The sequence below is a fragment of the Tenebrio molitor genome, chromosome 5, assembly GCF_963966145.1.
Source record: "Tenebrio molitor chromosome 5, icTenMoli1.1, whole genome shotgun sequence".
NCBI lineage: Eukaryota > Metazoa > Arthropoda > Insecta > Coleoptera > Tenebrionidae > Tenebrio > Tenebrio molitor.
The window spans coordinates 2,095,765-2,120,608 of NC_091050.1; the positions used below are offsets into that span (position 1 = coordinate 2,095,765).

General features: G+C 37.4%; 2 protein-coding genes across 11 annotated transcripts; one reads left to right on the top strand and one right to left on the bottom strand.

Annotated features, from left to right (window-relative positions):
- The first annotated feature begins 62 nt into the window (after positions 1-62).
- Positions 63-8,659, top strand: LOC138132084 (uncharacterized). 3 transcript variants are annotated; one of them, XM_069049447.1, is made up of 6 exons: positions 63-2,763; positions 4,244-4,431; positions 4,483-5,145; positions 5,196-5,300; positions 5,346-5,501; positions 5,560-8,659. In XM_069049447.1, the coding sequence occupies exons 1-6, from the start codon at positions 2,589-2,591 to the stop codon at positions 5,608-5,610; spliced, it is 1,338 nt and encodes a 445-aa protein (XP_068905548.1). In that variant the 5' UTR covers positions 63-2,588; the 3' UTR covers positions 5,611-8,659. The 3 variants fall into 3 exon arrangements, with proteins under 3 accessions (XP_068905548.1, XP_068905549.1, XP_068905546.1); XM_069049448.1 differs by having other exon boundaries at positions 4,483-4,997; positions 5,046-5,145; positions 5,196-5,501; XM_069049445.1 differs by having other exon boundaries at positions 5,196-5,501.
- On the bottom strand, positions 8,424-24,842 carry LOC138132077 (2-oxoglutarate dehydrogenase complex component E1-like). Of its 8 annotated transcripts, none has more exons than XM_069049418.1 (12): positions 24,705-24,842; positions 23,972-24,193; positions 21,626-21,826; positions 13,174-13,276; positions 12,863-12,922; positions 12,226-12,481; positions 11,571-12,166; positions 10,807-11,518; positions 10,021-10,711; positions 9,805-9,959; positions 9,611-9,718; positions 8,424-8,838 (listed from the first exon to the last, which is right to left on the bottom strand). In XM_069049418.1, exons 2-12 carry the CDS (start codon positions 24,188-24,190, stop codon positions 8,739-8,741), a joined length of 3,201 nt encoding a protein of 1,066 aa, XP_068905519.1. In that variant the 5' UTR covers positions 24,191-24,193; positions 24,705-24,842; the 3' UTR covers positions 8,424-8,738. The 8 variants fall into 8 exon arrangements, with proteins under 8 accessions (XP_068905519.1, XP_068905520.1, XP_068905518.1 ...); XM_069049419.1 differs by having other exon boundaries at positions 23,972-24,206; positions 24,705-24,720; XM_069049417.1 differs by lacking the exon at positions 24,705-24,842 and adding an exon at positions 24,267-24,287.
- Between the last annotated feature and the right edge of the window lie 2 nt (positions 24,843-24,844).

Genomic DNA, 24,844 nt, shown 5'->3' on the forward strand with positions numbered 1-24,844 from the left:
GTTTTTCACGATATGTCATTCCGCACTGACGGTGTTGATGTTACGTCACCATTGACCCTAACCTAAAAATTGATTTTTACTGTACTTTACGTTGCTCACAAGTACAAAGACAAGATTTTGTTATTTAACTAATGCTAGGTTTCATTTCTTATTTTATTATCAATTTATGCGAGGCAAATTGCTGCTTGCAACGTTTCGAACTCCCGCTCTGAATTCCAAAGGCTATTTTGAGCTCCTAATTCATTGAGAAATTACACAGGTCATGATTAATTTCGTTTACTTTTAAATTTTAAATGTAACGCATTACTTCATTCTCTACTGACCCCAGTCAACGGTGACTAATTACGGTCGTTCGTCACGTCCCCGAAGAGGCGGACAACATCTCGAATCACACAAAACAAAAACGTGAATAATTGAGTCGTCATACCCCCTGACAGAAAAAATAAAAATAATAAGAATTCTAGTTTCAGTTTTGTGTGCTTTCATTCGCGTTTTGTCAACACTTGCACCGCCTCCACAAGTCAGTTTCGTCTCGGAATTAGCTCTACTGTCTTTATCTTCACTAAAACAGTTTATTAACCGAGCTAGAATCATATATTCTCATATATTTCTGAGCGTTGGGGTACTTGGCTCATTCGCGAAGAATTTTTACGAAAAGAGAAACATTGTGTCTCTGTTGCTCTTTTCTAGTTGGATTTGTATTTTACAAAATCCGAAACAATTATTAGCTGCTACGTTAAAGATGAAGTAATTTTTTAAAAAAGTGAAATATCTATTAATTACACGACCAAAACGTTTTGCATTTAACTGTATCATAATTTCTTGCGGCGTCGTAGACAAGTGAAATCTTTGTACAGTCGACTGCAAAAAAATCGAGTACATCAAATATTCTATAGTTTAATTCATTCTTGTGGTTGTCAATTTTGATGTTACCGAGACAAGCAGAATGTCAAAACTTTTCATTTCTTACGTCAGACATAATGACATTTCTTGTCTCAAACATAACCTACATACAGTCGCGGACAAAAAAAAGTAGGACAATGTTTTTTTCGCTAATGTAAATTTGCTTGCCCTTTCTATGGTTACTATGAAAATATTTATTTATTTATTATACTAACCCCGGTTTACTCAACTCAATTTTGGCTAAATTTCTTAATAAGCTTGTCCTACTTTTTTTTGTCCGCGACTGTACATTTGAAAAAGCGTGCCATTGAAACTCAGAAAAGACTGATCTACATGCGTTAAAAATAAGAAAATTCAGTGCTCCTGACTTTTATGAATTTTCTTGTAACAAAACATGTAGCTATTTAGATTTTGTTTCGTTAGTGAAAGAGTACACCTGTTCCGTAACATACTGTTATGGGTATTAATTGTACATTAATTTGTATTATTCACATAACCTACATTTTCAAGCTAAAAGAAAAGTGCTGTAATTAGTTCATTCTTTATCGCTAGCTGTTGGGATATTATTGAGATTACATCATTACATCAGTAGGCAGTTAGGCACTTTCGTTTCCTATAATTAAATGAGGTTCTTTATGGATTCCGACGTGGCCGTACAAGAGTACAAGTCTACATTCGGTCATTTATCAATTGAATTATGTCATCGTGACAACTGTTTTTTTCTGTTTATACAGGGTGACTTTGAAAGTTGTGCAGATATTTTAACCAGTGGTAGAACCCCACAATAGGTAGCGATTGAACCAATAATGCCTTATACAAATGTTGATATTTTTCGAGAAAAAGGGGCTAAAAGTTTTTCAAAAAAAGTTTGGGATTCAATGAATTAAAAAAAAAATCATAGACTTTTTTGTTGTCATTTAATTCAAAATTTAGTCACTTCGACAAGAACCTCGATGTTAACCTTATTTTAAATCACAAATGGCTTTCACCAACCGGGAGAAAACCGATATGGTATTGATCTATGGCGAAGCCCGTGGACATTCAAAGCTAGCACGGCAAATGTACGGTGAAAGGTTTTCTCACAGAATACTTCCCAATGCACGAAACTTTGTAAACGTTGTGCAGCATCTTCGCGATTTCGGGGGTTTCGAAATGGATCAGGCGATCTTGGTCGCCAACGAGCAGATCGCAGATCGCATTTTAGTTTAGTGGTTTTCCGCATTCAATTGGTCATTATGAAATCTATAAAACACAATTTTTACATTTGACCAAGATCACCCGATAAGAGAAAGAGAGACATTTACATTTTGATCGAGGAAATATCCTGGCGCATCCACCATTTCTTCCAATAATTAAATGCAGTTTTCTACATTTTTTGGTTATGCGGTGACGTCAGACCTAGACCTTGTATAAAACATATTGAACTTTGTTTAATTAAAGGAATCAATTGCAACGAGTTGGAAGAATTTTTTAAGAAAGGTGTTCAGTAAGAATTGGATAAATTTCGTTGTGGTAATTTGGTTCTATGCCGAGAGAAATCTGAAAATATGTCGACTGTAGACCTATTTCGTCAAAATCTCAATTCCCAGAGCAGACATTTTTGATGACAGACCAACGTGGTGGAATAAGTATCAAGAAACAATCGCATAAATAAATCAAAAACGTATCGATCTTGCATTATCACCATGGCCGAAGATATACTGAAATTAATGATGATGGCTACATATGTAATACTGTTAACGACGACATTTATCACACATCCATGGTTACCACGGCATATTCTTCCAACATACACAATTTTTAATTTAGTACTAGGTCCAACTCCGAACATGGATTACGGAAAGAAAAAACTCATGGCAGGTATAGTGCTTGTAACTTTTTTTGTATTTTGGGTAGGTAAGTGTACACTTGTGATACACTGTTCTTTTAAGAATAAAAATCTCTATCAGAAGTGTTAAAAAAAATTATGTGTTCGCATTTGAAAAAAATTTTTTTTAACAGTTTAGTCCTGAAACCCTTGGATCTATATGTGAATTTTTTAGGGCTTTTTGTAGCCTATTTAGAGCCATTTAATTTGGTGCATAAATGTTTAAATTGGTTGTTACAAATATCAAAACATTCATACACTGTAAAAAATTAGCGGAGTAAATGCGGAGTAAATTTGGTAATTTGGAGCGAATGCGGAGTGGATGATTTGTAATTGATTTAATCCCCCCGCAGTGAAATCCACTCCAAGAGGGAGTTTATTTAGATTATTCATAAAAACACTCTTCGGAGTGAAATACAAAATTCATTGACTATTAGTGATTTGCCACCACATAAGTTAGTATTGAAAGTTAATTGCACGTTTTACTGATCACAAACTTAAATTCAAAGGAATCATTAGTCTATGGAACAAGAATACGCATCAAGTTTATGCATCGCAATGCTATTGATTGCGAAGTTTTAACTGGAACGGAACGCAATAAGAGAATTTTGATTCCACGTATAAATTTAACATATTCAGGTACTATTTTACCATTTAGTTTTCAAAGAAGTCAATTTGCAATTATAGCTGCATTTGCGATGACAATAAATAAAAATTGCAATTTTATTGAGGCAGCCAGTTTTCAACTGTACGTCCCAGCAAATAGAGTTCGATCATTCAATGGTTTGAGAGTTTATATTTCTGAATGTAACGGCCAAGGGCATTTAGCAAACGATGAAATTTTATTTTAAGTTCAACAAGACATTTAATTTTTTTAACCGCCCGGTTTTTTTTGTTTCAATAAAAATATAGGTATTAAAAATACGAAACACATGTTATTTATTGTTTTTAAATATGGCATAGCCAAACTATGCCTCATTTTTCCTATCGTTCGTATTTTTCAAATAACTCGAAAATTAGTGCATAATGAAATGAGGTATTTGTAAACGCTCGCAGCTGACGTATTAGAACAAAATTCAAAAAAATTATATGCGATAATTATAGAGGTACTCTTTGATAAAAAAAAATCTCAGTAACGTTCAAATTTAAAAATTTAATGAAAACGGTCGAATTTCGATCGCTGGGCGACCTCTAGTCATAAATAAATCGAACAAAGACCCTACTTAAAAAAATTTATGGTGATATGGTACCTGTCAATCATTAGGCGGTCTCGGAGAAAAAAATTACTTGGGGTAGTACTCAAAATATTTCCGGGAGACCGTCTAGTGATTGACAGGCACAATATGACAATACATTTCTTTAAGTAGGATCTTTGTTCGGTTTATTTAGGTCTTAAGTCAGAATTCCTTACGAAGATGCAAGCACTATATTAACGAAATATGACTTGCCCTAACTTTCACTCTTTTTTCTCAGATGACTGTCTCAAAACATTGAAATTTGTCTCTTCGGACGTTTTTCAATATAAAATTTCGAAAATACTCTTGTGGCTGGTGCTAGCAATACACGGAACGATAACTTTGGTGGGGACTTACTTCCTTCTCGGTAAATTTAATCGAAAACAGTTCATGAATTTCGTTCCATCTTACTTGGCAACTTTTTACGTGAGTATTCTGTTATTTTGTAAAATCTCGATTTTACGACGCAACTTCCAGCCGTTGCTCGCCATCTGGACACTTTTGTTCAGAGGCGAACTGATCAGCAACATAAAGAACGAAGTAGAAATGTGGACCATCGACAGCGCGGGCGAGAAAGTTCACCGTCAAATCAAAAATCAAGCGACATTCATGACGATTTTCGCCGTCGTCAATTTCTTAATATCGATCGTCGGAGGTTGTCTCTATCTCGTTCCCTTGTCCGAAGACGTTGACACTTTCGTTGCCTTCTACCTGTTCCACAACTACTTTCCAAATCAGGAGAAGTATCTCAGCTCGATTTACAGAATGACTTTTCTGATGCTGGGTTACTTCATGATCGTGCACGGTTACCAAATAATCTATTACAGCGAACACGGACGATACCAGTCTACATTGTTGAAAGAACACGTAGCCAACTTGGACAGTTGCGAGCGACAAACGAACGAAGAAAAATTATTTTACGATGACGAGTACCAAAAAAGAATCCACCTGAGACTGGTGTTTTGTGTGAAACGATCCGTGAAATTCGTCGAGTATATCATTCATATCACTGTTTCTGGTAAGACATTTTTTTGTTTTAGGTTGATAGAGCGAAAAAATAGAGAAATCACCAACCTGATCGGGGTATTCTCGATTTGCGGTTGTCTCTTAGGCATCGGCATCGTCCTTCACCTATTATCTGTGAGTAATTACAATTCAGTTAACTTTATTTTGATTAAACTCAATTCCAGGGAAATTTAACCGAGGGGTATTGTTTACGTCTCGCATTGCTTTCTATAGGTACGGCTGCAGTGTTTTCGGCTTTGTTTTGGTCAGGTCAGACCGTCGAGGACCAAGTGAGTGTTACGTTTCGTGAAGAAAATGTATTGAGTATTTTTCAGTCGGAAGAGATAGTCGCTGCTCTTCACGCACTCAACTGGTACAATTTCGATAAAAACAATAAAAAAATCTACTTGATAATGCTGACTAACGCCATGCAGACTCACAGAGTGAAATTTACAGAAAATTACAGCGTCAACTATGACTTGGGTGTCCAGGTGTGTTCGCTGTTTAAAACATTCTTCTAAATATGCATTATCCTATTTTGCTTTACAGATTGTCAAAAGTATTTATTCCATAATATCGGTTATGGTAAATATGATTTAAAAATTAATCAAGCAGAATTAAGTGATTTAACTTGGCACGTGTCACTTGGTAAGGCAGGTCTGTTAGTATTAATTACACAATAGAATTTAGCTACGGCTGCTTGGATAATGGGTCTGTCACAATAGTGTTAATGTTAGTGGTAATGTTATAATGTTAGTGGAGATGGCGATGGTGATGTTAGTAGTCCAGTGTTCACAATAATGTTAACGGAATGTTACTCTAAGTCGTTATAACCACACTCGTTTACAGTTATGTGAGTTGCGTAATGCAGTTCATTACAGCACTGGTTTCATTACGTAACGCATTTGTATTTAGAAGCCAACAATACAAAAAGAAAGCTAGTTATTATAAATACATAATATCAATCACACAATTCTTGCATTTTGTTCGCTCAGTTGCCGCATCGACTTCGTTTCGGTCTTCAATCTCTGGGTTTGGCACAAAAAGACTCACTTCTACTTTTAATGATACCGAGTGATTTTAAATGATTGTGATTTGTTTTCTTAAGTTGGGAACATTTTTCCTAAATTATTTTGGCAAACTTGATACCGTAATCAACACATTGGCGTACGTACGTCATTTTGACATTTTATGTATTAATAAATTGTATCAAATAGGCGAGGACGCCTATGTTTATTTCAACTATCACATTAAAAAGCAGAATAACCAACAACAATATTACCAACCTATGAAAAAAAGTCGCATTCATTTAAAATCACCCGGTATGTTCTAATATTCTCTTCTTTGTTGCTTGCACAAGAGACCACATTGTAATGTTGTGAAGGACATCAAAAATGTGTTCTAACTTAGATTAAAAAAAAAGAGAAAATGTGTATGTCTCGAAATGTGGGCTTCAAGGATTTCGTAAAAAGATAGACAAGAACTGCAAACAAGCCAATAAGTCAGTTGTTGAAAAACGACGCAAACTGCAGTGAGGCTCCCAGAGACGTTCACGTTGAATGCAATTTTATAAATCTGAACATTTTCTTAAACAGGAATCGCAAAAACTGAATGTTTTTATTCCCTTCGTATTGCATTTGATGAATAAAAAGGTCTCACTTTCGTTTGTTACCACTTTTATTTCTTTAGTAAATGTAACTATCTATAGTCGTTTTCAACGACATCCGTGCTGTCAGTGTCATTTTTAATATATTGGTGCAGATTGTACATACAAATTCATAACCAGGATTCAGAGTAGGTATAAGCAAATCCTAGTTAAAAAAATGTCAAACAAGAAATTGAGGTTATGGTAAAATAAAATTGCCATTTCGTCAAACATCAACAACAAATAATAAAATTCAGTCTTCAACATGGTGTAAAACATGGTTAAACCAGGTCATCCTCGGAATCCAAATCAGACGACATGTTTTCTTTGATTTGTTTGAAATAATAGAAAATAATTTGAATTTGTCAATTTGTCGCGTCAAGCTAAATTGCCAAATTAGGAAATTCAAAATTACTAAACTGAAACAGCAAGTAATGCCAACATTCTGTCATAGTGACAGCACGGATGTCACTGAAAACGACTATAGATTAAAATGATGATAGAAAGAAGAAGAAGAAAGAAGTTCTTATGTATATCGTGATTAAAATCGTTTGATAGTCTGGAAAGCAGTTTTAGTAAATTTAAAATAATTTTTAAAACCCTTCAGAAGTTGTTTTCGAAAAAAAAAAAATACTTAGAAAAGTTGTTGTAATTGATGAGTACTATGTATTATCAGTTAAAATTAATGCACTTATTTTTGTTACACCCTGTATAATTCTCTTTTGTGTGTGATATTAAAAGTTGATTGATTTGACATTTGTGATTTTTCTTTTCATGACGAATTGTTCTTTGTTCACTGTTAAATTCTTGAGCAACGGCTGGTTTTAAATTTATTTTTGATATTTTTTTTTCTACGGCGTCTTTGCTTAAAAGCAACCTTTTGACTTTTACAATGCATCAATTTAATTTCCATTAAATTCTGGAAATCGTATTCCTCGAAATGTTCTGAGCAAACTCGTGCTTGTTTCCACGTTAAATTTTTTATTTTTGTAACACTGTTTTATCCATATTTTTCTCAAAGCAATGCCTTTTGAAAATCGAAAAAAATTAACGTTCCCATCTTTTTTTGAAACATCTTTACAGTCTTACAGCATCTTTTCATCAATAAACTGGACTTTGCAAGCAAGCTAAATACAAGCATCTGCAAATAAAACATTTACCTAGAACTTCACACAGGAATTGAGTGAGTTGCTCCCTATTTTGTGGCAGCAGATCCCCCAGGAGATTGACAACTTTATTCGTAGTATGCCACATCGCATTCGAGAAGCTATACGGTTACATACTCATTGTTAGAAATTAAAACAAAAATTATTGAATTTAATTTTAATATTATTTAATTTCAAGTTTTACTTTTTTTGGTTCCATTCTGTAATGATTTAGCTAAAAATGAATGGAATTAAACATTTGTATTGATTATGTTCCCTTTTCTTCCTTTGTTGTTCTTAAACATCATACATCAATATCCTTAACTTTTTTGACGCAGTGTATTTTCAGCGCACCCAAAAATATACAGGCATTCCACTTCTACATACATCTGCTCATTCAACGGTACAACCGAACGCTTGGGGTTAATGTATGACCAAAATAAGGCGCGACGCGTGACTTGCTCTTCGACGTTAGTCTCTGGCTGGAAATCCCTACACCCAGGCGAAGTTCTGCAAGTCCTCGGACAGAAAATTCTTCAACCCACTTGCCAGGATGCAATTTTCTCGCGAGGTGGACAGGAAGCGGATTCAGACTGTACGGAAGGTCGAAATGAAAGTGTCAGTCCTTAAGCAATAGTGTCATTCAAAAGTTTCCATCCTTACAATAAATAAATAACATTTTAAAATACTCTTAGCCTCAACCGTTCTTCCGTTAAGATTAATACTAGTTAAGAGTCGAAAACCTTGCACTGTTGGTAACGTAATAGACAACAATATACAGGTGCGACATGCTATTTACATAATTACATTCAACTTTAAAATTATTCAGTGCCTTTAAAATTTATCCGACTAAAATAAATTAAGTGACACTACAATAAATATTTCTTATCGGTTGTTTGTTTGATTGCGGATCGATGAGTTTTTCGGGTTTGTTAGATCTACAGTGCCATGGCGTCATCCAAGAGGTGCGACAATTCCTTCAGATGTTGGGCTTTGCTGCCGGTGGCGGGACTGGCGGCGGTCGGTCTGCCAACGTAACTGAAAAATACAAAAAGATCAGTACGGATACGTCATCGAAACACGCAAAAGTGCACTTCTACATAGACAGCTAGCGGTGCTTGGCAAATTCAAAGACGAAACCAACCAACTGCGCCAACCTAACAGGGTTAGATTCGAGATGCGCGTTATAAACATAATTATTAAAATTGTTGTCTACTCGGTTCCCTTCTTTATGAAAATTTGCATGAAACATTGTGGTAGGAGGTAAATTTTATTTAAAAAAAAATAATAAATTACGTCCGATATAGACATAACCTCACTTTTCCCGAAAAATCTGAACCTCTCAATAACGTTCAGAACACGTTTTTAAAAATTACCCACTCACCAAATTGAAATTACTGCAATCGTTAAATAATTTCTACCAAATAAACACTTTTTCATTGAAACAGTTCTTTGAATGTTTCCGTTTCTAGATTTTTTTAACACTTTTTTGACGGTAAAAGTTAAACCTCGGACGAATTCTTCATGAATTATTTCCATGAAGTTGAAATAATGCTCGAGATTTACTTTTTTTGTAAATTTGGTAACACCTAATGACATTTTGCTGTTTTTGTCACTATACGCCCTGAAAAAAAAAATTAAAACAATAAAAATCATAATGTTATTTTTGTGTTTCCATTCGCTACAACTCTTGCACCGCCTCGACAAATGCAGTTTCGCCTCGGAATTCGCTCATCATCTACCAATAAGCGTTAAACAAAAGCCAAAACCAAAAAATTAAAAAACGTGAAGATACGACTGCGGCTCTCACCTAACGACTCTAGTTTCTGGTAAAGTTTCAGTCTCTGGTTTTGGCGGAGGTTTAGGCTCGTTGCTTGAAAACAACTTAGCGAACCAACCTCTACTGTCTTTATCCTCACTGAAACAGTTTATTAACCGAGCTAGAATCATATCTTCACAACGACATTTCGACGGAAGCGAAAGAAACAAGAACGAAATACTCACATGACGTCTCTCGAACCGGTCAGAGCCGTCTCGAATCTGGGCTGGACGTAGCTCCACGCCCCCTGGTTCTTGTGCTCTTCCTGAGCCCAACTCAGCTGAGCGTTGGGGTACTTGGCACACTCGCTCTTGATCAAATCGTATGGGAACGGTGATATCTGCACAAAATATTTCTCTCAATTGTTCTTGCTCGACACTTTTTCTGATTTCGTTCCTCACCTGTTCGACACGCGTTATGGCGATGTCGCTGTCCAACTTCCTGTCCTGGCGCGACTTCTTCAGATCGTAGTACACCTTACCGGTGCAGAACAACACCTTCTTCACGTTCTGCGGATTCTGACTGGCGGGGCTCTCGTCGGGGATGACCCTCCTGAACTCGGTGTTCTCCAGCATGTCGTCGAAGCTGCTCTTGGCTTCCGGATGACGCAACAGACTCTTGGGAGTCATCATGATGAGCGGCTTCCTGAACGGCAGGGCGATCTGTCTCCTCATGATGTGGAAGAAGTTGGCCGGGGTGGTGCAGTTGGCGACGATCCAGTTGATGTCGTGGAGCTGGCGCACGGCAAACTCGTCGCTCTCTGGTGGGAAGTACTCTGGGTCGTCGGAGGACATCTGCAGGAAGCGCTCCAGGCGGGCGCTGGAGTGCTCGGGACCCATGCCCTCGAGGCCGTGCGGGAGGAGCATGACGAGGCCGCTCTGGCGCACCCACTTGGCCTGACCCGAAGAGATGAACTGGTCGATGATGCACTGGGCGGTGTTGTTGAAGTCGCCGAATTGGGCCTCCCAGATGACGAGCGCGTTGGGGTTGGTCATCGAGTAGCCGAGCTCGAAGCCGAGCACGCCGAACTCGGAGAGGGAGCTGTTGCAGACGATGTAGGGCGCCTGGTCGGGGTACAGGTTGCACAAGGGTCTGGATACGAGAAATGAGGCAAATAATTATCATTACCATTGATATTTTTTCTGCCTAATTTGGTTTTCTCATAAAAAAAGAAAACAATCACTTACTTGTAAGTGGCCTTGTCGACGGTCTGATGGTGGAGAACGTGATGACGATGTGAGAAAGTACCGCGCTCCACGTCCTGTCCCGATAACCTCACGTGAATCCCCTCTTTGAGCAGCGACCCGAAAGCCATGGCCTCACCCAACGCCCAATCGATCGTCCTCGCTTCGACCATCTCCATCCTCGCCTTCAAGATCCTCTCGATGCCCTTGTGAATGACGAACTCGGCGGCGTTCGGCGGCGGCGACGAGAACCTCTTCCCGATGTGGACCAGAGTGTCCTCCTTGACGCCGGTCGGACTCACCTTGAGCGGATCCTTCCCCTCGAAGAATCCCGACCAGGGGCTGTCCAACCAGTCCTTGTACTTGATGTGGGTCTCCTTGCGGGCGCCCTCCAACGCCTCCTCGCAGATCTTCTCGTACTTGGCCTTGACGTCCTTCACCTCTTCGGACGTCACGACTCCCTCTTTGACCAGCTGTTCGGAGTACTTCTCCAGGGCGGACTTGGTGTTCCTGATCTTGCGGTACATCAGCGGCTGCGTGAACATCGGCTCGTCGATCTCGTTGTGGCCGTTGCGCCGATAGCAGACGATGTCGATGACGACGTCCTTGTGGAAGGTGGACCGCCACTCGGCCGCCATGTTGCACACGTGCATCACGCTCTCGGGGTCGTCCGAGTTCACGTGGAAGATGGGCGCGTTGACGACGCGCGCGACATCTGAAAGACGCGAGCGTCATCGAGGTCTCCACCGGCTCTGGACCGTAGTTACCTGTGCAATACGACGACGACCGCGAGTGCCTCGGGTCCGTCGTGAAGCCGATCTGGTTGTTGACCACGATGTGGATGGTCCCGTGGGTGGTGTAGTCGGGCAGGTCCGACAAGTGCATCGTTTCGAAAACGATGCCTTGACCGCAGAAGGCGGCGTCTCCGTGGAGGAGGATCGACATGACCTTCTTGCCCTCGCCGTCGCCCCTGTAGAACTGTTCGGCTCTTGTTTTCCCCTGGACAACAGGATCGACAGCTTCGAGATGCGAGGGGTTGGCGACCACCGCCAGGCGGATGTTCTTGTTGGTGACGCGGTTCAACCGCTCGATGTAGGTCCCCAGGTGGTACTTCACGTCGCCGGAGCCGTCGTCGGCCGCTTCCAAACCGGCAAACTGAGTGAAGAGCTGGTGGAGGGGCTTGCGACACACGTTGGCCAGCACGTTGAGACGCCCCCTGTGGGGCATACCCATAACGATGCTCTCCACGCCCAGCTCGGTCGACTTGTCGATCACGTGCTTCATGGCGGGGATCAAGATTTCGCAGCCCTCGAGACCGAAGCGCTTCTCCGATGACCACTTCTTGGCCAAGAACGACTCGAATCTGCGCACGAAATCCCTCGTTTCCGCGGAGGCGAACACAAACCGACCTGGAGGACTTACCCCGTGGCTCTGGTCAACCTGGCCAAGATCAATCTTTTCTGGTCGGCGCTGATCTCCATCGCACCGGGAGTTTCTAGCCTCTGCCTGATCCAGTTGCACTGCTCCAGACTGTTGATGAACATGAACTCCACGCCGATGTGTCTGCAATAGGTCAACTCCAACCTCCGAAGGATCTCGCGCAGAGGGAGTTGTTTCTCTTTGCCCCCGATGAAAGTGGTCGACGGCAACTTAAAAACGCGGTCCATGTCGTCGTCCTCTGCACCAATCACAAATTAATCTCTGACCGTTCTATAACAGCCAGCAACTTTATTTTACTGGAGCTAATTAAAAATACAATCAAAATAAAGTTGCTCTTATGGTCGTCGTATCGAGCAGCTTGAAACATTTCGAGCATTTTAGAGTGTTAGAAAGCGAACGAAAGTTAAGGAGAAATAAAAAGAAAACGTCAAAAATTTTGATTAGCAACTACTGATGCACTACAAGGCTCAATACTTATCTGGGACCCATCCCTCGACAACTCAACCCTCAAAAAAACTCTGTCAAAGTGCAAAGTAAGCCGAGTTTATAGATTAAACTATCCTGGAGGAGTTAGACTCTATAAACTAAGCTTACGCGAATAAATTTGTTCTGATCTTACGTTTCATGAACTGCTGGACCTGCCTCTTCAATTCTTCCGAGTAAGTCCTGGACGGGTTGTCTGAGTTAAAAATAAAACACGCCAAACAAAATTAAACAAGTAAAATAACAAAAAGGATCAAATGAAAAAAAAAAAAAAAACAAATAAAAAGAACAAAAAAGTCATGCTTCGAGCTGGCGTTGACGGAACGGTTGTCGTTCGGTCAACGTTTCGATCGATCGTCGTTGATTAGTTCGTCGATTAATGTAAACAAGCGAATGTACATATCGTTGACGTTTTTCGTTTCTGGTATGTTATGAATTAGTCCTTACCGAAACTGTAATGGGAATAGAGCAATTCCTGGGGCGTCCTGTCGTCCAGATCGGCGCTGTTGATGCCCAACGGGTCCAGTTTAGCTATGTGATGTCCTCTGATCTAAAATCGAGCCAACACCGCTATCTACACCATGAAATTCTGACAAGTTTCAGTACAGTAATGTGACATAAGCGATAGTTGCTCGTGTGTCCTTCCGACCCCTCGCAGAGTAGTAATATAGCAAAGGAAAAATAAAAAACATAAATGTGACATCTTTCGTTTGTTTTCCTTAAAATTTTGTGCAAAGTCTAGTGCTTCAGGAAATTAATAACTGTTTGATTCCGGTTGAAGACAAAAATACGTTGCGAAATGTGTTTGTAATATCGGGCCTTCAAATAAATATATATTTGGAGTAGGTGTAGGTGGCATTCTACTTCTGTTAACAGTGTAAAGTAATTTTTGTAGGTAACCAATAATTATTCTCCGGAGGTTACATAGTAAGCTTTTTCCCAATTTCATATTCATATTCCGTAGAGGGGGAATAGGGAGAATGCACTACAAAAATTAAGAATATTTTCTAACGTAATTTTATTTCGTTAAAATGTCAAACGTTTCTTGTGTCATTTTCTACGCTGGAAAAATGTTGCAAGCAATTGAATTTCCATAGGTTGCTCTAAATATAAATTTATTTGAAGGCCCGTTACTCTGTAATGCCCACTGGCACCACAAATAAAAAAAATAAAAAACAACATGTTCTTGCTATTGTGAGTGTTTATGTCAAATAGTTTCGTTTTGGCACTACTTTCTACATAAATTATTTACATCTTCTAGATAAATAATTTTTTGTTAAGTGTTTTAGTAAAAGGAAAAATACAACTACGCGCACAAATTTTTCTAAATATATCCACATTAGCCTACTGATTATGGTCAATACAACTAAATAAACTACTTTTGCTTCCTTATTTGTTAATTTTTATTCCCGTTTTAAAATAACCCAAAACTCGCCGATGTTATTTTTTCTTGTTTACATTTCGTGCGTGAAGATGTTTTTTGTGCATTCAAAGGCTTACTGCCTCGACCTGCGTCTCGGCGCAAAAGACCTTTTCATGCATAAAAAACACTCTCTTCACGCACTTAATATAAAAATAACTATTCTAGGGCTACATTTTAATTTTATCATTTTCATCTATTCTACATACAAATCGCTATTATAATTTTTTCCTTGGTTCTCTCGTATCTTCAAGTAAGACATCACCTGATGAAGAAAAAGGTACCGAAGTTACAGAATATCCACATCGAGATGTTGCCGTTGAGAACAACGAAAGAACAGGATGTGGATGTTAATATGAAATGTGTTTCTGTCAACGATTCGCAGAAGCAGCAGTATAAAATAAATGAATAAAAGTTTTGGTGTTCTCTAGACCTCTTATTAATCGAATGGGAACTGTTCAAAAAATGACAGAACAATCGAGATGAATTCAAAGACATCGTAATTGGGTGCTTCTTTGTTTCTGTTCCATTTATAAAGAAAATGGGATGGGAAAGAAAATTGAAAGAATGTAGAGAGAGCGTACGGTGAAGAATCTAAAGAAAATTGGTAAATATTTGAGGAAACATAATTTACCTTTCCAAAAGAACAATATTATTGGATTGCAACTATGAAGAATGTACCACTTCAGTTACCTTTCTGAAGACTGAAAGAAAGATACCGATAAATTATCGAGGAAATAATTATTATTCTTTTGATGCTTAATTGTAAGACAACTGATAGAATAACGTCATTAATATTAATCACGTGCCAAAAAACCAAAGATGGCATAATCTCAAAGAAAAGGATCGTGTCAAGAATATTTTTTGTACTGTGGAAAATTCGGTGTTTGTGACTCTAATTACATACATAAATTTTCGTAAATTGACGTATCGGATAAAGTCCAATCTTAAAAAAATAATAAAAACCGGTTTTCATTTTATATTGGTAGTTGCAAGTTGCAAAGCATTAGTACTTTTATTGTCTAAATGTAAAAAGTCTGTAACTTATGTCGCAGCAACCAAGAACAAATAATTAATTCTGTGGGATGCACTGGAATTTTTTTCTTTCTTTATTATGGCTACAAAATTAGAAACCTGTACAATTAAAATTGATAACAACCTAAACGTATTAATCTTTGGACCAAAACAGAGATAACATTAGTCGAAATACAACCATTTCTGATTTAAATAAATACAAACAGTATAACATTAAAAAAGATAACTTATAGCTTAATAATAAAAATAAGTCTTCTTTCAAAAACGTGCCAATTTTTAACTGCAGGCAGGCACAATGAACATATGTTTTACGCATTCAAAATAGTGAACTATAGTATATAGGGTGTCTCAAACATGGCGCCCAATCTCCTAAGGGTCTTAAAGAATAGAGGTCTGGTAAGGTAAATACAAAGTTTGATCGGAACAATAGATTTTGTACAACTTGCTCTTAAATATGCTGATTTCAAAGAGATGTATGTATCTCCTTTATTAACAAATTTTACAGGTGAATTATAAATTACTTTACTGTTTTAATTTTTCCAAGACCCCTTTGGGTAGTGAAAAAACACAGACTTTTTTAGAGTAATGACCTACCAAAATACGCTAAAATAACAGCGGCAACACTGACCTCAAAGTAAAATTGGTTTAGTTGATTGTGCATACCAACCGATTTGCTTACTTTAAACTTTGTATAACTTGGAAACTAGCCAAAGGAAAAAAAATTGACAACGAAATTTAACTCTACTCTTTAAATATCTTAATCACTCAAGAGATTGCGCGCCATTTTTTTGCGACACTCTGTAGTTTGAAATTGGAAAGTCTGTGAATTGTACAGTTGCGAGCAATAAATTTTAGTCGTCAAGGTCAATCTTTGACGCAATCGAAAATGCTCCATTGTAAAACAGTCATAAATATCATAACCTATCATTATGTTGTATGTATGACATTAATTGTCATTTTTTTCTCAATTTTTTGACACTTAGCTGACGTGGGCATAATCAGGCAGGGAATTTTTTTAAATTTGTGACAATCTACCAAATTTTGAAATGACATTGACGACCAAAATTTATTGCTCGCGACAGTATCTATTTTCATTTGTTTTATTGTCATAATTGACAGCTGAAATAAATTTCAAATTTAAACGTCTTGTTTTTTTTGTAATCTTTTATTGTTAAAATGTTTGGAACATGACATAAAAGTCACCAGTTTTATTGCCAACTCAAACAGTAATTGTTGCTCACCCGCTGTATACGAGTTATCGGCAACAGAAAATGACATACATAATTGTTTTAACACTAATAACCAGTGGAGCTAAATGGAAAAGTTTACAATGATATAATCTAAATATAAAAAGAAAATATGTGATTGTGCACAAAACAGTAATAAAACCAGTTGTCACGGTATTATAGTCATAATTTTTTACGACTCGAGGTAATTAAACGTAATAATTTAATTTGTAATGAATTATCCGCCAAGGCATAAACTACAAGGTTACATAATAATTAGTTGTTTTATTCAACAGTATTGAATGCTAATTCAGCATTCAAAGAATTTACACAGGTAATCTTCAAATTCCACATCTTGAATATGTATATTGTATATTATACGAGTCAATACATAACTCCCTTATTTATTTATCGGAAGATTTTGATTATGTAAAAGTAAGATGTACCGGGTGTCCGCGCGAAAGGTTCAGAATTCAGATGGCTTTAGTTCTGACACGTTTAACATTACAAATTTCAAATTTTAGAATGTTAGTCGGTACATTGGGGGATGTAACATAGTATAGTTATCACGTCATTACTCACACATTATACACTTCCATACTCTACATTTTTAATGGCGGATTATAGAAGAAGACATCTTTTTAGTACGTCTGTGTAAAAAATGCGATAATTTACGAAGGAAAGTGTTTAACACTAGAAAAATTTCAGGATATTTCAAAATGAATCAGCTGTACTATTGTTTAAATAATAAATGGTGACCATTTTGTTAATTTCGGACATTATTTTTCTGTCACTTCAAAAAATTGCGATATAAATCATTTTTTATTGTCAACGTGACATTCAAAAGTAAAATTTTAAAATGTATTTTCTGTTCACGTCAATCGCATGTGAAATCATTGAGATTAATAATGTAAAGCCTATTGTACATTTTTTGACAGTATATTGACAGTGATGCCCGAAATTCCGTGTCTCTAACTGTACCAACCAGTGAAATTTCATTTTTGTAATCGATAAAAATATTCGATGTTTAAAACTTACATGATTATGTAGGACGGCGCAACGTGTGATTTTTTTCTGTTTTTGCTCCATTTTTCTTCGATAGTTTTTGAGTCGCTACGTTATGTAAATCATATTTATAATCTCTTTGTTAGACGACCGTTCGTGAGTTTGGATCAATTAGTTGTTCTTAAACGTAACTGGACCGGTGTTTATATTTACAGCCCATTTTTGTACAAAAGTGTACTGAGTGACCTGTTTCTGTTGGTGTTGTGGTGAGTTTACCTGTTCTAATAATTGATTTTAATGATGATCGTGATCATAATTAAATACAATTGGGATGGCGAGCCTTTGAATGATTTATAACTAATTGAGACTATTGAGGGTCGCTGACTGAGATCGGGACCGCTCGTGATTAATAATTAATTGAGAGTCGCTGACTCAGATCAGGACTGCTCGTGAGTTATAATTAATTTAGATAATGTTGTTTTCACCATTGAGGATGACCATATTGTTAATTTGATATTATTAGATGTGATGTTAACCCCATTATTTTAATAATTGACGATTACCAAATTACAACATCCTGACACTGCATCAAGTTTGATGTCTGATGTGTTATATTGATTAATAATTTGATTAGTATTAGCATTATTATTATCTTTGTCTGCGAGAGTTATCTTTCTAGCACTCGCATCATAGAATCCAAACAACCCCACACATAACTTTTCTCTGAAGTCTATCACCTTCTCCAGAGACGCATAGTAAAAATGATGTCTTTTTTCATATTCCGTCATTAAAATGGCAGAATATCATTTAGATTTTTTAAGTAGGGGCGACGGAGTAATAGTCGGAGAGCTGATGACGAATTTGGAGAACGTATTTTAGGCAATCAGAAATTAAAAAAATTATACTATTTGAATGTTAGTGAATCTGGATTCGAGGGTCGCTAAGGGCGTTTGCGGTTATTTTACTACTGCGCAGCGTATGAAACTTGCAAAAAATTTATCCCAAAAAACATACTTTAGGCAACTTGAAATTATACTGATTTTTTAGTTTAGCATTTATAGATTACAGAAATGAAAATGCCAGATTATTTGGACGGTTTTAAAGTACAACCCGACTGCCCCAAAGTCATTTTTTCTGTATACGCAAAAAATATACTTTAGGCAGTCTGAAATTTTTATGGCAGATTTATTAATTGATATTAAAAATATGTGCAATAGAGCCAGACTAATACGAGGGTTTTAAATAATAACCCGACGCGAATAAACATTTTAAATAAGTGCGACAAAAAAGTCTTATGCGTATACATAGGTACGAGAGAGATAGTTTATCGATGTCTGCCAGCAGTAGCTAATGGGGGCGGCCCCGGCTCGTTTTTTTAAAATAGATTGTTAAACAAATCTTTTCTTCAGCAACGCCTTTCTTTTCTATAGAGCTTATACATATGTCTGCTTAGATATTCTATCCAAATAAATGTGATGTTAATTACCTAATATTAAAAATTTGCTTCAAATATGCGAATGAATATTGTCTGAATTAAAGTTACATATGAAAAAAAAACAATAATTTCAGATTAACAGAAACAAATTGCTTTGTTTAGAAATAATATTTTTCGAATTTTCATTAATAAATTTACGGCTTTTATATTAAAATTAGTTTAGTTCGTAAAGTTCGGAATAAATTCGATAGAAATGTAGTTTAGGTGTTTAGGTAGTGAGAAGATCTATTAGAAAAAGGAGAAAAAAGTGGGACTTGTCATTGAAAAAAAAATATTGATGACGTCATTATTAGGAGATGAACAGCTGTCAACATAAGTAAAGTACTGAACAATGTGCACTTTTTACAAACAAAGTTGAACTCTTCGATGATTTTTCTCAGATATTAATAGTTACAGTTTTATCGAAGCCGAGGGCTTCCTTAGCTACTGCTGGCAGACATCGATAAACTATCTCTCTCGTACCTATGTATACGCATAAGACTTTTTTGTCGCACTTATTTAAAATGTTTATTCGCGTCGGGTTATTATTTAAAACCCTCGTATTAGTTTGGCTCTATTGCACATATTTTTAATATCAATTAATAAATCTGCCATAAAAATTTCAGACTGCCTAAAGTATATTTTTTGCGTATACTAAAAAAATGACTTTGGGGCAGTCGGGTTGGACTTTAAAACCGTTCAAATAATCTGGCATTTTTATTTCTGTAATCTATAAATGCTAAACTAAAAAATCAGTATAATTTCAAGTTGCCTAAAGTATGTTTTTTGGGATAAATTTTTTGCAAGTTTCATATGCTGCGCAGTAGTAAAATAACCGCAAACGCCCTTAGCGACTGTCGATTCCAGATTCACTAACATTCAAATAGTACATTTTTTTAAATTTCTGATTGCCTAAAATACCTTCTCCAAATTCGTCATCAGCTCTCGGACTATAATGACAGTAATTTCATTCAAACATTTCATGCGGACACGGACATGTCTAATTAGAATTACAAAGTTGACAAGCGTCGCTTTTGGATGTACAACGCATAACTTAATGTCAGCAGAAGGTTTTCCCATTTTATGTGACGAATGTCGTATTTCTATCGTCAAAAAATTTACATTCTTCTTTACCTACTTCTAAAACATAAATTTGAAAATGAGAACGTTATTGGCAAGTAGAACCTTATCTGCGTGAATTTATGGGATCCTTTCCAAAACTTCAATCTCCGTTTTCACCCCTATTTACTGTTGTGATTTTATTTAGTAATTAAACATTTAATGTAAAATTTCTGACGATAAAAATCGAAAAAACTCTTCGATAACATCAAGATGTAAGTTGTAAATCCGAAGGGCATTTCAATACGTCATAAAACTTCATCTACGTTGTCATTTTGTGTCTGTTGACCGCACAAGATTTCGTCACAACAATAAATAAAAACAAAAATTTGCTGACAAAAAAATCACTCGGTGTATTTCGCCAATTAATAAACAGAAGAAATAAAGCGACGTAAAAAATTTGTCCCTGGCATCGAAATGAAAATGTGTTGTGACATCAACCCGAAACAGAAACACTTCACTTGCCAAATTCATCAAGGTTTAAAAGGTTTCGATACACACTTCTATCGCTACTTGCCTAAAGCGCAACATTTTTATGCAACACTATTGCGATCATAATTTAAGCATAAAACTAGTTATCTCCTTGCCGCAACGATTAGTCACAGAGCGGCTCAAATTTTAAGTGCTTCGTCAAAAAAAAAAAGAGATAAAAACTTCGAGTGCGCACTTTGTACTGGACACTCGAAGAGATAATCATTGTATTCTGCACTTCCTATCGGAGATTGGCGAGTGCACAAATTGCAATTGTCAAACGGGGGGGGACGTCGCCAAACCGCACATCTCGACCCTCTACTATTGTACTACTCTGCCGCGGTACTCTACTTGCCTTCAAGTCGACTCAATTAATTAGTGACAGGGAAGCCGTTAGTGTTAGAAAAACCCGACACCAGACGCCAAATCGATTAAAACACAAAACGAAAAATCAACACAAAAAGCTAAAAAGCAACAAACAAGCACTGTGTTAATCGATACAGATTATGTTTCAAACTGTTACGACCCTTCTTCGATAAAGTCGAATGTGTACTTTCGCACATCAAAGACTGAGAACATTTGCTTGGGTCGTACCTAGTTTATGCTGACGCGTTATTTCATCAGGTGGAGAGCCCTTTCTATCGCTAATTGTCGTCGTACGATCCCCATACATGATACCCAATGGATCCAGTTGAGCTACTAGATGACCACGTGCCTGATGATGTGGCATATTAAACGTGATTGATTCGCTGTCGTCCCAAATAGTTATTTTTTTTAATCCTTGAAGCATTCTCAAGTTCTGTCGCGGACGAGACCCGAACTCGCAGAACCTCTTCTCCAAGTTGGGGTCTCGAGCCGACAGCGCGTCCGGTAACTTTTCATTTGTTTCTGGTCACGCGTATGTATAATAAAGCAACGATCATCCTTGCCAATCGAAAACAAATAAAAATAAAAACACACGCTGAAAATAGCTCGAGATCGGGTGGACCGGTGCCAAAGAGGGGGCTCTTAGTGGTGAGGCGATCGGCCGCATGATCTCCCTTAAAGCGATGGAATAATCTTTGGCACGCGTTCCTTCGTTTCAAAAAAATAACTATGCAACAAATGTCGATGGTTCGGTGGGGCGTCAGCTGTACTTTTTTTTGTTACCTGGTAACTCCTGATAATCGCTTGGACGGCCAAGTGATCGTCGATCACCTTGTCGCTGACGGCTCCGGCGCCGCCGATGCCGCTCAGGGCGGGCAGGAACGACGTGGCCGGCACTTCGTTCCTGCCGAGGGGGGCCAACGACGGCGGGGACTGGTAGCCCGCTCCTCCGGATGCCGAATTCCGAAAGAAGGAATCCCAAGACTGCAAACGTGCCAACAAAAATTACCAAACAAACTAAACCAACGTTTTTCTTCATAAATACATCTCTCTTTTACAAACACCGGTCGTTGGACATTTCCTTCCGATACACAATCTCCCTTTGATCATAACTTTATCGTATATTAAATTTTTCAGGCAAAAACAATCACGTAACACTGAGAAAACAGGAAAATTCTCGTTGATTACTTCTGAAATGAGCTGTTCTTTGCAAAAAAGAAAACAAATCACACCACTACTTGTTCGCTAAATAAATGACGTTTGACAGCTGACGCCATTCGTTAATCAAAACAAAAGCCAGGCCACTTGATCACACATTTTTCGAACAGTTTTTGTTAGAATATTTCAAGTAATAAGTTGATTTCAATTTGGGATAACTTTTACAGTTCATCCATTATAGACCTGAATTGTCAAACTTAAGGTCGGTAAAAATAACTGCAAACATGAAAATCGAAAGGAGAAATTAATTCAGAATCAGATTATTTGACGAAGATGGTGTTGTCGCAATTTGACATTTTCATTTGTTTTAAAATGCTGCCACAAATAAAAAATTAAAATATCTATTGGCATGACTAGTTACTTTATCTACATTGCCAACCTAACGACACTTTGACAATTCAGGTTTATCGCGGATGAGCTTCGCCTTTATCTCTGCCATTATCAACATATAATTACCTTATTAAGCCCTTGATTTATGTTTCTATTTTTATGACTGCGACAGCAACTTACTAAAAAAACACATTTCATTCCTCATTTATCAGAATGGAGTTGGTTTGCTTTTTGCTAAGAATTATGTGACATCAATTATTTATTTGAAAAACCTCGACTGCAGCCTTAATGGTGCGTTTTTATATATATAAATAATTCCAATTCTATCGACCACCGTGATAATGTCGAAGGTTTCGGATTAATGAACTACACCCAAGTGTGACGTAATACATCTGCCTATTTTTAAGTTAAAAATGTTGTCAGTCACGACACTTAATTATAATTGTGAAGGTTATGTAAAACCTTTAATCGGTAATATATTTGTCGATGTACATAGTGCTTTATAAGATTTCTCAATAGATAATATCTCCATTACAATTAATATATTTATCCGTCTCATATTCGTCAAATTTAGCATCTTCGAGCGATCATCCATTTCCTCAAAAAAATATTTGGGTGTGAAGTTTTCTAAATGAAATGATAATAAGTATTGCGTACTTTATACACCAAGTCGAACAATTTTTTATAATATCTAGAGTTACTCCATTATGGTGTATAAATTTAATTGTGAAATACGAACCACTTTGAACATTATTTTCAAATACACACCTGACCTGACCTGACTGCTCGTTTTTATGAAAGAAAAAGGTAACGACGCAACTTTTAAACAAGTAATTTTAGTTAATAGTTTTGACTGTGATCGACACAAGTGAACGTTGCTAAAACCGGAATGATGCGGAATTAGGGAAAATTGTTAACAATTGCTTAATTAATATATTTAACATGTACGCTTGCTGACACATCGATTCTCATGACCACCGTCACAAGTTCGTGACAAATTATATTCTACGTTCAAGTTGTCTGTTTAATCCTACATTTGCGTAGGTGCAAAACACGCACTTTATTGAGTAAAATCTCTAAAAACCTGAAATACATCAGTGTTGCATCTACCATTTTAGTATCAAACAAGCAGACTAACTTTGGTGTATGTACTTCAGGAATTTATTTTAGGTCCAAAACAACTTGTAATTTGTATTTTGTAATGTGCTGTTCAAGTTTTTTGGTCTGTTGAGCAGTTATTCTGCCAAAAAAATATATACATATTAGAATTTTTTTCTCCAAATAAAAAGTAGCAAAATTACGTCTCACTTGTTTATAGATTTTTTTTACAATGTTTTGCATCTATTATGCAAACTGTTTATGTAGGTAGGCTTGGTGTCAAAATTTTTGTAACCAACTAAACAAAAAAAAAAAAATTTGTCAGTCAGTTTCATAGATGTCAGTTTGCCTGGATCTATCAATTCAGTTCTGGTACTTTAAACATGTAGAAATGTTTTTACATCAAAAGTTGGACCTGAACCTTTACCCTCTTGAGAGTTTTATCAACTCATCATCTCTTAATCTGAACTGGAGGACACTTACGGTGTGCACACTCGACGGGTCGGCGAGCCACGCGTTGTACATATCCTCAACATACTGGCTGGAGCTTCCATTGAGGAACGACTCGGAAGCAACAGGTACATTGTAGTTTCTCACAGTAGCACAGCTGATGGCGGGCGTTGCGTTCTTGGCCAGGAGCCATCCGGCAAAGGGACCGTGGCCTCCGGTGATGCCACTGACTATCGCTCTGGCCCGATACATTCTCTAAAACACAAACCTAACCTCACTAATGGACCTCTCAAAACCGGGGCGACCTTGCGCGCTCGATTGCTCTCACACTCATCACGTCTATTTGTTGTGGGGAAAAGCGTCGTTGTGTAAAGGTTCGAAAGAATTTCTAAACTGCAGTCACGTGAAAACTAAATTTAAAAGGGATTTTTGGCAACTGTCAAACTGGACGAGGACGGAAATGCCAAATAGAAGACACATGTGCGCAAAAATCCGCAAACCGCCTGGAAAACCACCCAAGCTGGAGTTTTCCGCGGGAGGAGTTCGAGGAAACTGGGTTTTCGCGAGAGGGGACGGAAAAAACCAAAGCAATCGATAAGGACGACCTAGGATAACAAGGATTATGTAACGGTGGGGCACAAAAAATTTCAGGAGTGACGACGCGTGCTGTTAGTAGGTCAGCATGAGGCAATCCCGGCAGCCCAAATATTGCGACAATTACCAAGATAAATAAATTATTACTTATATAAGACTGGAGGATTATTACCTTTGACTAACTATAGCGAGCACCGGATTCGTACTGCCAATCTTTGGTACTAAACCGTTTTCCCCTAGGTCGTAGTGACAGGTGACAGGCCCGTAATGACACAATTTGGTGCAACACCCGCCCTTTGCCCCGCATTGCAG

Coding starts and splice junctions, on each gene's coding strand:
- LOC138132084 (XM_069049445.1), top strand. CDS start 2,589: ATGGCCGAAGATATACTGAAATTAATGATGATGGCTACATATGTAATA. Junction 5,146..5,195: donor TCGTCCTTCACCTATTATCT/GTGAGTAATTAC, acceptor ACTCAATTCCAG/GGAAATTTAACCGAGGGGTA. Junction 5,502..5,559: donor ACTATGACTTGGGTGTCCAG/GTGTGTTCGCTG, acceptor TTTGCTTTACAG/ATTGTCAAAAGTATTTATTC.
- LOC138132077 (XM_069049417.1), bottom strand. Junction 13,277..21,625: donor CGATTATCAGGAGTTACCAG/GTAACAAAAAAA, acceptor GCTCGATTTTAG/ATCAGAGGACATCACATAGC. Junction 12,482..12,862: donor GGTCCAGCAGTTCATGAAAC/GTAAGATCAGAA, acceptor TGATTGGTGCAG/AGGACGACGACATGGACCGC.